Raw genomic sequence first — 14,792 nt, 5'->3', positions numbered from 1 at the left:
TTGGCCAGACTGGTGTGAAAGACGATGACGTGCGCAGCCGTTGATCCCCCAATGTTTTGATGTCGACGCCGCAGGAGGAGTAGCAAAGACAGACGCTCCTGAGGGGGTTATTAGTTTTAATTTAGCTATGGTTTTTCATGAGACTGTGTGAACTTTTTTTTGCGTTAGTCTCCCACACGCCTCCTAATATGCTGCAGAATAATAAACCATAACTGACCAGTGTGAAGTGCACAGAGGCAGGATACTTCTATTATCTTGCCACAACATGTAACAACAATATCGCTCTCGTTAGAGACCACAAATAGAACGGATACCTTCAGATGGCTGTAAAGAGTAAAGTAAAGGCCTTTATTACTAACTGTCCTGGATTACAGAGCTGGAAAGGAAATCTAATGTGTCTTTATTGTGTCTGGCTGCCATTCATTCATTCATTTATAGTGAAAAGTTAAAGAAATGAAATGAGAATTAATTGTGTAGTTTTTAAGGAATGTTTCTTTGATGTGCTTTCACAATATTATATATAATATTAAATATTATAAATATGACCTGCTCACTTGATAATATTCATTGGGAGTAAAGAACTCGTTGATGCAGAAGCAGCATTTGTTTGGAGGATGCATCTGGAACTACTTTTTGGAAACTTTTTCACCTTGCAAATCTGAGTCTCTCCTCGGCAACTCCAGTGTCATGGCGTGAGGCCGCAGCTTCACAGTCATGTTTCGGAGCTGTTTTGACTACTAAAGCAATCTGACGCTCTGCTGTCACATCTGCTTCCCTCAGCGATCTCTTCATCAGAGCCACTCTGGAGCGCCCCGGGCAATCCTAATCAGAGAGGTCTCAGCCTCCCTAACTACTCTGCCTGTGAGAAACTCTTTTACTCATGTGTGTCTGAGCAAGTTATCTAATGCTCAGAGTGAGACTTATCGTTTGTATTTACAACCTCTTGAGTATTAATAAGTTAAGTGACGTGTCTGACATCCAGCCTCTTGCTGTAGTTTTACATAACAGAATAACCGAAGCATGCAGAGTGGCAGGATGCGTGATGTACAGTAACACCCACTGAAAACATCCCGGACTGATGTGTGTGTTGTCAGTTTCGTCGGTTTGCATAGTCATTATTTACCATTAGGCGTGTGTTCCTGTGAGGAGTGCATGGCTCGAGGCTGGCAGTGAGTGGCAGGTGGAGGAAAAAGAGCAGACAGCTGAGCGACACCGCGGCACGACGTACGTCCTCATCATGCGGCTCGATGACTGGTGCGGGGACAGAATGTGTGTTCCTGTTACAGCTTGTGTCAAAAGGACACGGTGACAGGATGAGTCGAGTGGCAAAATGTTGTATTTTTAGCTCGTCCAATCATTAGCAGAAAGTGAAAATAACACATCCATGTACAGTTTTAGCTCCTGTCTTTTACTTGTGTTATTTTAGCTCTTTGTGCAGAGAACCGGGCTATTTTTAGACGTAATCTCGTGCACCTTTTGTTGCCTGGAAACCATCTCCGACGATATGGTAAGATTTTGTTTTGCTGATTCCTTTAGAAACATGGCAGGTTGAAATCTCCCGTGAGAGATTTCAGCTCTGCAGGCCGGCAAATCAGTAGAAATGGTCCTGTGCTGAATTTACGTACAGGAGTCATTCGAGCTCCTCCATCATTTTCATACCTGCACCTGTCCTGTTGGCGAAAGATGACACTATTTGCCTATTATGTTCACGTGTAAATTTGATAGTTTGATCTAAACCAGAATTAAAATATTATTCCTGGCAGGGTTGAGTCGATGCACATTATCAACTAAACTCAGAAAAGTTAGGCTTTTATTTGTTGTCAATGAAGCCGTTCAGAAGGCTGACCGTGTGAGGGATTGTCATTGATTAGATCTTGTCCTTAGGCGAGAGCTATTTATGCTCACACATCTAAAACTTTTCGAGCTCAAAGTGAACCACATGCACAAATGTTTTCATGCAAATTAAAACAAGCTTTATTCAAATCTTTGGTTTGTGCCATTAGAAAATGTGCATCTTGCCTTTTGGTGAAAGCAGACGGTACAGAAAAGCACTCCAACTCTATTATACTGCAAAAACCTGCAGCAACGGCCGTGCTAAAGAGAGAAGAGGAGGCAGGTTCATTGTAACAAGCAGCCCCCTCAATCTCACTTTTCACAGTCAGAATAGACGCAGACTTGCTGCTTGACTGCTTACTCAGAAAATAATGTCGCTGCACACTTTGTTTTCTTATTAGATTAGATGAATAATGCTTGTTGACTTGTTCTGTGGCCTGTGTATAGAGGGCATACGGCCACTTGTGACATTTTGACAGAAAATAGGGTCAGGTTATCAATATTTATATATATTTATAGAGCTGAAAAGACATATTAGGCATATAGATATTTGTCTTGGGACTTAAATGCAAACACAACCAAAGTAAATGTCCCTGTGGCTCCTGGATGTGTGAAGTTTGTTATATGATATTAACAAATGATAATATGTCAACGTTGTGTTGACATCTTCTGTTGTTATTTGTTATAATACATTTAGGCAGCTGAAAGGTTTTGTTTTCTTGAGTCACAAACACAGGTAGTAGGAGTTACAGTGACTCAGCTTTATCAGTGTCGATACAATTCATGTTCAAGCTGATCTACGTCACGTTCTACGCTTATATTTAACCCCAAACTGCTATCATTTCCCAAACATAACCAAACAACTACTGTAGTTCTGTTTCACAACTTGTTTTCAATCGGGAGAGACTTTCCTCTTTCAGAGAGAGAAATGTGTTGACATCTGGACGAGCGCCGCGACGATATCTCCTGAAATGACAGCTGACAGCAGCAGAGAGGAGGACGGATTTAAAGTTTAACAGCAGGGCTGTGGCTGTCGGAGATCGTGGCTAAATCTAGTTGGTTAACTAAAAGAGTGGACTCCACCATAACGAGCTGATTAGAAGCAGCTGGAGGAGAGAGAGGGAGAGAGAGAGAGAGAGAGAGAGAAAATGAAGCATGAAAGTTGTCTTCATGATTTAACTGAGCTTCATTAAAACTGCCACCGTTTCACAACGTTAAATAAAACGGTCATAAATGACGTCATTGGCAAACAACATATTGTGTTGTTTAGGTAGGAGGTGTTTGGTGTATTACTTTCCAACATTTTATATGAGAACCCCTTATATACATACACATATTAGATAGCTTGTTGCGTCCACATACACAGAGGGAAAAGGTTGCGTCTTAACTTTGGTTGACTCTTGGTGTTTTAAAGTGGCCGGGCGAGCCTGGAAAGCCGCAGTGGCAGATGGCCAGAGGGATATTCGGCAGATATTTTTTATACAGCTGGTTGCTAATGGGAGCTTTAGCTTGGCTCCTCAGTCCCAAACGCCTCTGACTTACTGTAAGCCCAGATTTTAATCAACATTACACTGTGTGGGCCACATCATGCAGCGTGTGCTGTGTCATCTGGGCAGGTCACTCAGAGTCGGCAGCACTACACCTAAGGCAGTGCATGCTCAGTGATGATGGATCATTTAGGGCTCATCTGTTCCTATGTATGATTCATTCACTGCTCGCTCAGTTGTCAGCGAAAAGGGGCCGCTGGCCGGATGCACAGCAGTGAATGATGGCGGTGATTTAGGGGTGAGATTGGGAGGACGGAGACTCATTAATGGACCCATCAGAAGCAGATACTGCACTCTCCCTCACCATGATGGAGACACACTCTCGCTCATGAATCATCTTCTTAAAAAACTAAACCTCCACTGGCCCCCCTTCCTGCTTTAAATACTTTGAATAAGCCTAAACTCTACATTCACAAATTGCACAACACCAATAGATCGAGACTTGCCCCCCTCCCCTCCCAAAGTCTGTACATTAATTTAGTCAGGCGAGAAAATTGAAACGGGAGGATTAAAGTGCTTTAAATGAAACGGAACAGAAGGCAGTGTGTGGACATTGTAATGTCCACATTGTAATGTATGTTTGTGTGTGCTGCTGTTTTCTTGCCACTGATGAGTTTCATGGATTTGACAGAGGTTCCTATCTGCTGATATTGGTTTTAAATACTCCCCACTTTCTCTCTTATTTGCCAGTCTGTTCCACTAAAGCCACTTCCATACTGACAGCCATGTCTTAGGCAGTGGAGTTGTGTTGATACTGAGGGACACTGAGACCTTGAAAGATCTGTCCACAGCAGCAGGAATGATCCACTGTCTAGTCTATGTGTCAACTATGTGCGCTGCGTGAATAAGATTAAGCATTCCTAAACTACGCGTGTTTCGGAATCTCTAAGCTTTGCTGATCGTCCTCATGACCTTGACCCCAACCCCTGACGCTGAAAGAAGACAAACAACTTGTTCACTTTGAGTGCTGGGAAAGGTTGTTATCAGCGTCTAGTGACATAACTTGCTGTCCCCTACATGTTGAAATCACATCAGATCTCATTAATGTAATCCAACCATGATATAATGTACAAAAGAGGTACTGTATGGACCAATCCTGAAGAAAAAGCTCACAACGCAAATAGTCTGTGTGTAGGCAGGGAGCGGGAAGTGTCTGTGATTGGCTGCAGGTCACCTGATCACCAGCCAATAGCTGGAGGGAAGGGGCAAGAGGAGCGCAACAGCCTGAGGGGCAACCCAGCACATATTAACATTTACACATGAACCTCTGAGAGGATTTTATTTGACACATACCTTCAAGTGATTAACTAAATCCTGTATATCTGTTTGTTTCTCACCCCAGACCACCACTCTGATCGGCCTGCTAAAGACGGCTCGTCTCCTACGGCTGGTACGAGTGGCCCGGAAGCTGGACCGGTATTCAGAGTATGGTGCCGCTGTGCTCATGCTGCTCATGTGCATCTTTGCCCTTATTGCCCATTGGTTGGCCTGCATCTGGTACGCCATTGGTAACGTGGAGAAGCCTTACCTGGAGCATAAGATTGGCTGGCTGGACAACCTGGGGGTCTCGATAGGTGATCTTCCTTGTTTTGTTCACATTTCAAATGAAGAGGCGCCCCATTTCCGCTTAGCTTTGTGATGAAAAAAAAGTTCCTGTAAGTTATTATAATGAGAAACTTTCTCACATTAATGACTAAGTATCTCCAAATAATGACTTAGGAACGCAAAATAATGAGAAGCTTTCCCAAAATAATTAGTTATGAAAGTCTCTCATTATTTCACGAGTCATCATTTTGAGATACTAAGTCATTATTTGGAGATACTTAGTCATTAATGTGAGAAAGTTTCTCATTATAATGACTTGCAGTATAATTTGTTCCCATCACATTGGTAGGAATGGGCTTCCATTGGGTCACAACACAAATGTTGTCAATTTTGTATGTACTGTATTATTGTTCTTCATTGTAGGAAAGAAATACAACTACAGTGACCCCAGCTCGGGCCCCTCCATCAAAGACAAGTACGTCACGGCTCTGTACTTCACCTTCAGCAGTCTGACCAGTGTGGGCTTTGGGAACGTCTCCCCCAACACCAACTCTGAGAAGATCTTTTCCATCTGCGTCATGCTCATCGGATGTGAGTGACAGCCGAGTCACAGCACAGATCGTATTTTAAAATATTATATATATATTTAAAATTGTATGACACAGTATTTCATGTAGCTATTGAAACTATATAACCAGACTTTCACGGCACACACGCTGATACACGCCAGTAAATATTTCTCAAGAATAGATCCACTGTATTTCAAATGTACTATCCCCACCCCCTGATTTAACACAAGTGTGATTTAAACCATTCCCAGTGCATTATCAGGTCGGTCTTTCCTTGAGAAAAATGCTGACACACAGGAAGTCATGTGGCAGCAGCAGCAGTGGTTTGTTTGATGTAAAGAGAAGAAGAAGAAGTAGGTATTGTGTATGTGCATCCTTAGCCGCCATGGCTCAACGGTCACCTGTGTGGCTTCTCTCCCAGCTCTAATGTACGCCAGCATCTTTGGGAACGTGTCCGCCATCATCCAGAGGTTGTATTCAGGTACAGCCAGGTATCACCTCCAGATGCTACGCGTCAAAGAATTCATCCGCTTCCACCAGATCCCAAACCCCCTGAGGCAGAGGCTGGAGGAATACTTCCAACACGCCTGGACGTACACCAACGGCATCGACATGAATATGGTACGGGAGGAGTGTGTTTGTCTTTTATTTAGGTGTGTGTGTGGGGGGGGGGGATTCTTGCCTCCAGCTTGTGTATTTTTTCACAATGGTAACAAAATATAATGTTAAGTTGCTTTGTTCTCTATTTCCAATGTGATTTGTGTGAGTTTGAACTATCCCGTCGAACGACGCTCTGACCACGTCGCTATGTCTCTGACACAGTCTGATGTTTTCATCAGGAGTACACTGTTCAGTCATAGCCCCAAGTGAAACGGAAGCTCATGAACACAGTAACTCCGGCTTTTCTCATCATGATGCTGTTCATGGTACTTATATAAGTTTGTCTTTTCCATGTCTGCCCCATGTCAAATGGAATGACCCCACCACTCTGGTAAGAGCAGGAGGTACAACTAATGTGTATATGAGTGTCCCTCAGTAGTAGAGCTTCATCTAGCTGTGTTTGATACTAGTAGTGGAGTGATTTACATTGTTAGCATTTTAGCACCTTTGTGTACCCTAAATAATACCCTTGATAGCATGCATTAGTCGCAATAAGCAATTGTTTATTGATTGTTCCAAACATGCATGTTATTGTTCCCTCAGTGTGTTGTCTGTTACATTAACACATACTGTAAACAGTTGCTGTGATGCCACATCATAGATGGATTTACAGTATCTACCTATGCATGCCAGTTACAGCAGAGGACAGACAAAAACAATGAAAGTTTCTTGCAGGCCACGTTCATCGTCTCTTACTGGTAGACTTGCACGAGGCTTGCCTCGAGGTCCCCTTTGCATGAAATCTGTGTATTCAAACACAACTCCATGATATTCATCTGGTACCAGAGACAGTGAATCACGCCTGTGAGAGTGGGCACAGCCTCGCCGGGCGCTGCCAGGTTTCCCTCCCACTGTGGGAGGCTTGGCGGCACGCACCGCGGTGGCACCTGCACTTGCCAAATGTTGTTCAGTCTTTCCTTTCCAAATCTACTGATCTGTTCTGAGCACACAGAAGCCTGTCAGAGCCCAGAAAACCAGTTGAGGCTACATTTCTTTTTGCTGTGCTCCTGTCATTAGCACATAGTATTTTATGTGTAAATGACAAAGATAAGAAATGTGTTTTGTTATTTATACTGTCCCTTATGTGTCCTCAAAGCCCTTACATACCCTCCCAGTGTCTGTTATGCTGTTAAAGTTTGTAAAGAACATGTGGTCCTTTCAGTTCACGTTGTCCGGGGATCATTAGCTGTTTTGTCAGTGGTCACTGTATCCTTGTCTTTAAAGGGTAAGTGTATTATAAGTCTATTTTTATATCAGAAAGTCCTCACATTACATACATTTAGTAAAAGAAATTCAATTGAATTGAAGTATTTTTTGTTCATTTGTCCTATCTTGGTTTAGTTTGACCAATCACGCTCAGGTTCAACATTTGCAAAACTTATTTCAAACTACATAGCAGATCATTGTTCATCATCAGAGTATTGAGGAATGTTTCAATAGATATTAATAGACAAGATTGAATTTGGTCTTGCAATTTCCACACTGTGTAAAGACGTGCAGGCTGTTTCTACTGCAGGGTGTGATAGGTTTTGAGAAGAAGGAAAGAACATAAGTGGCAATTATATCAAAAACTCTGGAAAGATTTGACCTGCAACTTCACTCAAAACCAAAATTCAACACATATTACAAGTCTCTGCACATCAAAGCTCTGACAGCTTTTAAAGATGCTCTTTCAATATGCTTCTTCCACGTGACGTAATCCTGTCTGCTTCGACCCGTGTTTCCCCCACAGGTCCTGAAGGGTTTCCCAGAGTGCCTGCAGGCCGATATCTGCCTCCACCTCAACAAGAACCTCCTCGAGGGCTGTAAGGCGTTTCACGGAGCCACTAAGGGCTGCCTCCGGGCCCTGGCCATGAGGTTCAAGACCACCCATGCGCCCCCTGGAGACACCCTGGTCCACGGCGGAGACGTGCTCACTGCGCTCTACTTTGTCTCCCGTGGCTCCTATCGAAATCCTTAAAGATGACGTTGTCGTGGCCATACTGGGTGGGTCTACTGTGCGCCTCAAACACATTTCCCTGTGATTCGCCCTGAGAGGCATTTGAGAAAGAAATATTCTGGAGGGTCCTTTTTCTAAGTCTTCTAGGCCTATTTGTTTTCTTGCGAAGAGTTAGATAAGAGGATAAATATTCATATTAAGCTAGAGCCCGTAGACGGTTAGCTTAGCTGGAAAGCAATCAGCCTACCAGCACCTCTAAAGCTCACTAATTAATATCTTGTTTGTTTACTCTCTGCAAAAACTGAAATAAGTAAATAACGAGTAAAGTTATTTAACTACAGGTTATTTGCTGGACTCCTGGGTGTACATTGTCAGACAAGCAGCTAGCTTTCAGTGTTTACGCTAAGCTAAGCTAAGTGCCTGCTGGCTGTAACTTCATATACGTACATGTTGTATTGATCTTCTCATCTACCTCTCAGCAAGAAAGGGAATAAGAACAGTTTGAACTATTTCTTTAATAGTTAATTGACTTTATTGAAAACAGTGGATTGCATTGAAACATTCACATTTATACATGATAAAGATGTTTACTACATAATGTTTTTGGATGTCTGTAGGATATCAGGTCTGAGGATGGAAGGACAGTTAATGACATTCATTCAGCGTTCCTGTACACAGAAACACGTCTAATTATCCCAGTTAAGGCTGTTCAAAGACAAATAACAACCAAAGAAGTCCTGCCATTAGCCTGGTTAGCTTCACCTCCTTTAGTGTAGACGGGGGTGGGGCAGCAGAATGAAGATGGCTCCGTTGTGCTGTGATATGGCTGAGTTGGATGCTGTGATCCCTCGTGGGTATGTTGTAATAACTTACTTCAAAGAACATTGTGATTGCTGCCGCCTCACAGTCGTGCCAGAGATGAAAGAGACAGAAAAGAGTGGGGGAGGACACACGGTGGGACGAGGGTAACAGAGCATCTGTTTGCATGAAAAAAAAAGAGAGCTCGATTGCTTTCAAATAGAGATGGATGATGATAGAAGCAGGCAGGGATGGAGAGCTGAACCAGTGGGCAGGGGAGAAGGAGAAGACGAGCGATGTGAGAGAAAGAAGACAACTTGAGGAATTCAGGAGAGAAGTGAAGGGACAGAGAGATTTGTTTTCTTTTAATGACTGTTGTCATGCAGCCAATAAGGTTTGACACATCAGAGTCATGATGAGCGAGTTGTAGGTTGAAGTTGTAGGTTACACCTGACTCACCTTTTCTCTGCTACAGCAAACTGCTGATTCCTCCATTCTCACACTATCGCGCCTATAAACCATTTTCATATGGTACTACAGCACCACACATGGAAATGTTGTGGCTTGTAGTATGATCACAAAGTGTTAAGTAGATGAAAATAAGTCATTATTAAATAGCTCAATGTGTGAACAAGCTGCTGACACAACTATCTAAATACACGGCAGTGTTTGAAGCTTTCAGAATTGATATGACATGATAATGTTTCATAAAGTGGTCAGTATTATATGAATATAAAACACATGAGATACGTCTAGATAATCTGATTAATACATTTGTAAATGAACCAGCAATTTGTTAAATAGTTGAATAAATTATTCAAATTCAACTCATTATTCTGAAATGTTGTTTTCATATTAGAGTTTATTGGATAGAATTTGTATTTCATTACTTTTATTTTGAAATGCTCTTTTTTAGAAGTCTGTTTTTATGTCAATTTCACTTTTTCTTTTATATATTTGACACATTTTTTCCAGTGATTGTTTATTTCATGATTATTTATTTACCTATGTGATATTGAACCCTCTGGGGCTCCATAACCGGTGACTTCAGACACATACTTCACTAAAGCGAGTCCAGTAAACCCTGCAGCCATTCAATGTAGGTCATCCCACACTAAACAGGGGCAGGAATGTTTGGCCTGTGTGACTTTGTTGCGGGCGGACCGGCATTGTGTAAATCCTTTTTTAGACGACTGCGAAGCCCTTCAGCCTCTTTAACATTCTCACGCTCCTCTGCCAGGTGGCCCGTCTCTTTATAGGTCATCACATACTGTTCCACATACTGTCCAACGACATGTTCTCCCAGCAACTGTGGAAGTTGTTCCTTAAGAAGCCAAGAATAGATGAGGAGAAGAGCTTATGCTATATGACTATCTAACAGTAGTGGGTGACTTATATCTGATTGCTTACCCCCCTCAAGGTAAGAACGACATTTTTGGCGAGATGATCCACCTGTACTCCAAGTCGGGGAAATCCTGTGCAGACGTGCGGGCGCTGAGCTACTGTGACCTCCACACCATCCAGAGGGAGGAGATCCTGGAGGTTCTGGACATGTATCCAGAGTTCGCCGACCACTTCCTCACAAACCTGGAGCTGACCTTTGACCTCCGTGATGAAAAGGTAATCAGCATGGAGGATCTGGTCTCTGATTATAACAATCAGTGAAATGGATTTTTAAGTAAAATCAATCTTTGTCCTTAGCAGATTGTTTAAGTCCTAGTAGACTTAAACAATCTTTTCCATGTACCATATCTCTGCCATGTCCATTTCTATTAGATGAATGGCTTTCTTATTCATTCTCTTTAGTGCTTCATATTATCCATGGCGGTGGGAATAAAAGCATGAGAGCCAATTTAGACATTTTCATTAATCTGCCATTGGCTGGAAGACTAGAGATAGTATTAGTATAGAGAGAGTATTAGGCTGCAGTGGACACCACGCACGCTGTAATTATGATGAATTGGGTGAAGTGGAAAGATGTGTGAGGCCTGTGGCTCGAACAAGAACACACATTTCAGTCAGTTGTTTTCATTATCTTTTAAACGGAGCGGGAAGTGAACTTTGTGTTGGCCTTTTGTTACTTATTCAGAGAAGTGGAAAGACGAGAGGGTTCTGGTAGGATTACATCACAAACAGGAGATACCTGGTGCTCCAACAAGACCGGGAGGAGTTAATGTTCCTTAGTTAAAGTCTGGCACGCTTCACTTTAATACCTTTCAGACCATCAGAGGGGACTGTGGCGAGGCAGCAGCACTAACTACATTATGCTTCATGTCCATATTCATGTGTTGTTATATTTGACATGCTTCTGATCAGACATTATCCCTTTACAGGCGACATGCTCACAAGCAGCTGACTCTAACACGGAGGACATCGAGTGTCGAAGACGAGGGTCCTACAAAAGGAAAACTTCCACAGGTCAGCTTGAGACACAACACTTTATAATAACCACTAATAAATGGTAATTCAACTTATTCTACTTTTAACAGTCAATCATTCTAATGATTACATTGTATATATACTATATTAAGTTTTTTGTTAATGATTATCTAATGAATAAATAGTTTGTAGAACCTCTTTAAACGTGGATGGACATCCTGTAAAAATCATTGGATGGCTTTATGAAGTTGCAACGGATGATTATAATACTTTGTTAAATGGTTAATAAATACTTTGTAAAGCATCTATAAACATTATTTCTTAAAGGTTTACAAATCATTAACAAATACTTAATATATGAAATGTTATAAACTGTTAATAAATAGTTAATAAATGTACTTATCGTCTGCTATCAGCTATGATACAATATATCATTTATATACAAATGATTTCATATTACACCACGTAGCATTAATTATAGCATTACTAATAAATAAATAAACATAATGAAATATTATGTAACTAAAGTTTAATGAACTATTAATTAACCATGTATTAATGATGGGTTTATAAACTCTTTGTCTCAGTAGCGTGAACCATCTGTCAAATATCATTTATTATATCAGTATTAAGACAGAAATTAAACACATTTTAGCAAATATTTTGCTCTTGAGCATAAAAACACCTCTGAGGTCAAACGTTATGAAGTGAAATGTATCTCGAGTGTATTCCCTTTATTCAGACTCACATTAATGTTCTCTGAATGCTCTTCAAGAATCAAACATGAACGGTTGAGTCTATTTTTAAAGTTTAAGGCTGAACAATAATCTCCCCCAGGACTGGCAGGATGCTGAGGTACAGTTGTAGTGTGTGGTTACGCTGTGGCAGCCTGGTGTCATTTGCACCTGATTTAATGAAGGTAAACACGGTGGACAGCTGTGCATAATGGCACTGTGCTGCGGTGCGGCACTTCTCCAGTCAGGCTGCAGATTTGTCAACACATGTGTCCTGCTGCCTTCAGATGGCTGCAGGGATTCAATGTCCTGAAGGAGTATGAAGCAGCTGTGGGCAACACATACTGTAGGAACTCATGCAGACTGGTCTGTCCACGCTCCTGACTCCACCACGTTTGCTTCAAATAGTTTATGTTTAACAATTATTATGTTATTGCGGCTATTTGACTTTATTAAGTTAATGCTGGAACTCGGCCGAACTTAAACGGATCGTTTGTTGTGGTTGTATGAGGCACTTATAGTCAGTGCATTACAGTTAATAGCGGTCAGTAAGTAAAATGATTCCAAACATAGCATACTTTAAACTGATAGTGATTTTAGTTCACTGCTTAGTGTCGTGCTTCCACTCGCGTGCAGACCAAAATCTACTGCAGGTAATATCCTGACTGTGGATGAAGAACTTCATACAACCCCACTTGAAAACACCCGTACTGTCCCTTTAATAGGCGAAGTGATGGTGACATCAGAGGGAGGTTTCATGATTAAACCAGCCTTCCTTCACTAAATCAGGCTTATCTTTTAACACAAGTCTCGCTGAGTACATGTCACATTTATCAACTTTAATGTATTTCTTTTGTTTTGTATATATAAATGTATTTAATCCAGACTTCACAATAAAGCCTGGTTTTCTCCTTTATGAGTTCCACTGTGGATAAACAGACAGCTGTTAAGATGACAGCGTACTGTATAGTAGTGTGTATACGTAGTGTGTTTGAGAGTAGTTTGACTTGGGACTTGGAGACAGAGCCTCCACACAGCAGTACTCCATTCAGGCAAATGCCAATCGGTCACCATGGTTACAGGCTGTCTAGAATACAGTATCACCATCTCTCAGTAAAACACAAGTGAGGATGGAGAATGTAGCCGGTCCAGTCCAGTCCAGCAGCCGGCATATCCTGCCTCCATCCATCAGCTAAGAAGATGTTGAACAGCAGCGTTACTCAGTTACTGTCGACTTGTAAACACATGTAGACACATCCTGAGAAGCTCAGTAGACAAAAGCTGTATGACGAAAAACATGAAAAACGTCATAGCATGTCTAAATTATTTTTATAAAAAGTATGTTATAAGTATTATAAGAATATGATGAAAAACACGATGAAAAGCCTTTGTACAGTATGTTGAAATAAAGTCATAGTATAGCATGTAAAACAATATCACTAAAAGATTCATCTTATAGCATTTTTCGCCACACTATATTTAGCAGACGCTCTTATCCTGAGCGACTTACAGTGAACTAACTCACAGACAATGGGGCACAATGGTGGCAGCCCTGGTACTGAACTAACAACCATCTGGTGTTGTGTTTGGAAGCAGTACCACTACATCACCACCTTAGTGATATTTTTCGACATACTACACTAAGACTTTTTATTGCTTTAAGAGCATTTGTCCTTAGTTCAACCCTGAAGCAAAACAAAAGCTACCTGTTGTAAAAGATAATGAGAGAACCGTGACAGCCGCAGAGGAAGTCTCAGCAGAGTCGGTGTTCCCCCAGCACACTTCCTGATCATTTCTCCCCGTAGGCTCGCACAACAAGGAGCCAGCAGCCACCTACTGCGACACCAAGCAACGGAGGCAGATCTACGCCCCCTCAGCAGCTGAGGAGAGGAGAGAGTCCGCTGAGGAGGGAGAGGATGAGGAGGAGGAAGGCAGGGAGGAGGAAGAGGAGCAGAGGCCCTTGTGTTCTGGTGTGCTGGGCTACCCGGTGGTTAGGGACCACACCGTGGGCCTCGGGCTGAGCGCAGACGCACAGGCTGCAGACAGCACGCAGGGCCAGACATTTAAAGGTGACGACAGAAACATCCACTTCTCATTCTCACTCTTTTATTTAGTAACAAGGGATTTATTTTGGGCTCAAGTAAAAATAAGCAGCTTCAAAAGCCGTTCAAATACATGTTTATATCAAGCATTAAAACAAAAAGCAGAGACAGTTTGATTCCATCTATTTGATTTTATTAAGGTAGAAAAGATTAAAGGTGACAATGAATGTGTCACATCTGACATTTAAAACCAGGTACCTGCACCGCAGCACATAAAACACTCACATTACCAAACCAGATAGAAACGGAAACAATCAACAGAAACAAGACCAACTCCAAAGTGCACTCAGTAGAGTTTAGATCTCTGCCACGTGTGTCCTAAATCACCACTAATGTTCCATTCAATGAATACAAAGCACAATCATCTCCTTGGCGTGCAAATCAAATCAAAAGATTCCCAACAAGCAGTTGTTGATCACTTGCGGCCCCTACTGGCCGGTGAGGAGGAGTCAGCGGGCAGTGACGTGTAAAACAGAATATAATATGTAATGTAATAATAATGAGTATGAGAAGTCATTGCTCTGATATAATATGGACATTCCAGATGTTCGTGTGTGTGTGTGGAAGGGTTATCACATGATAGTTACTGTAGTGGAATAACTGCGTTCCTGACTTGTGTGTTGGAAGTGTCGCCGTAAGTGTCGCAGCGTTCTTGTTTTGGATCTGAATGCGATGGCGAGATCATT

General features: G+C 41.9%; 1 protein-coding gene across 1 annotated transcript in view; it reads left to right on the top strand.

Moving 5' to 3' along the window:
- LOC115016587 (potassium voltage-gated channel subfamily H member 7-like) overlaps positions 1 to 14,792 on the top strand; it is a 54,692-nt gene that overhangs the window by 32,948 nt on the left and 6,952 nt on the right. Inside the window, 8 exon segments of the mRNA XM_029444437.1 lie at positions 4,723 to 4,954; positions 5,349 to 5,516; positions 5,916 to 6,115; positions 7,887 to 8,099; positions 8,101 to 8,140; positions 10,312 to 10,511; positions 11,225 to 11,309; positions 13,810 to 14,073. Of these exon segments, the coding sequence (XP_029300297.1) occupies positions 4,723 to 4,954; positions 5,349 to 5,516; positions 5,916 to 6,115; positions 7,887 to 8,099; positions 8,101 to 8,140; positions 10,312 to 10,511; positions 11,225 to 11,309; positions 13,810 to 14,073 (1,402 nt within the window).

Source organism: Cottoperca gobio, chromosome 2, assembly GCF_900634415.1.
Source record: "Cottoperca gobio chromosome 2, fCotGob3.1, whole genome shotgun sequence".
Taxonomy (NCBI): domain Eukaryota; kingdom Metazoa; phylum Chordata; class Actinopteri; order Perciformes; family Bovichtidae; genus Cottoperca; species Cottoperca gobio.
Note: the sequence above shows the minus strand (reverse complement) of the source record. Positions and strands in the feature narration are given on the sequence as shown.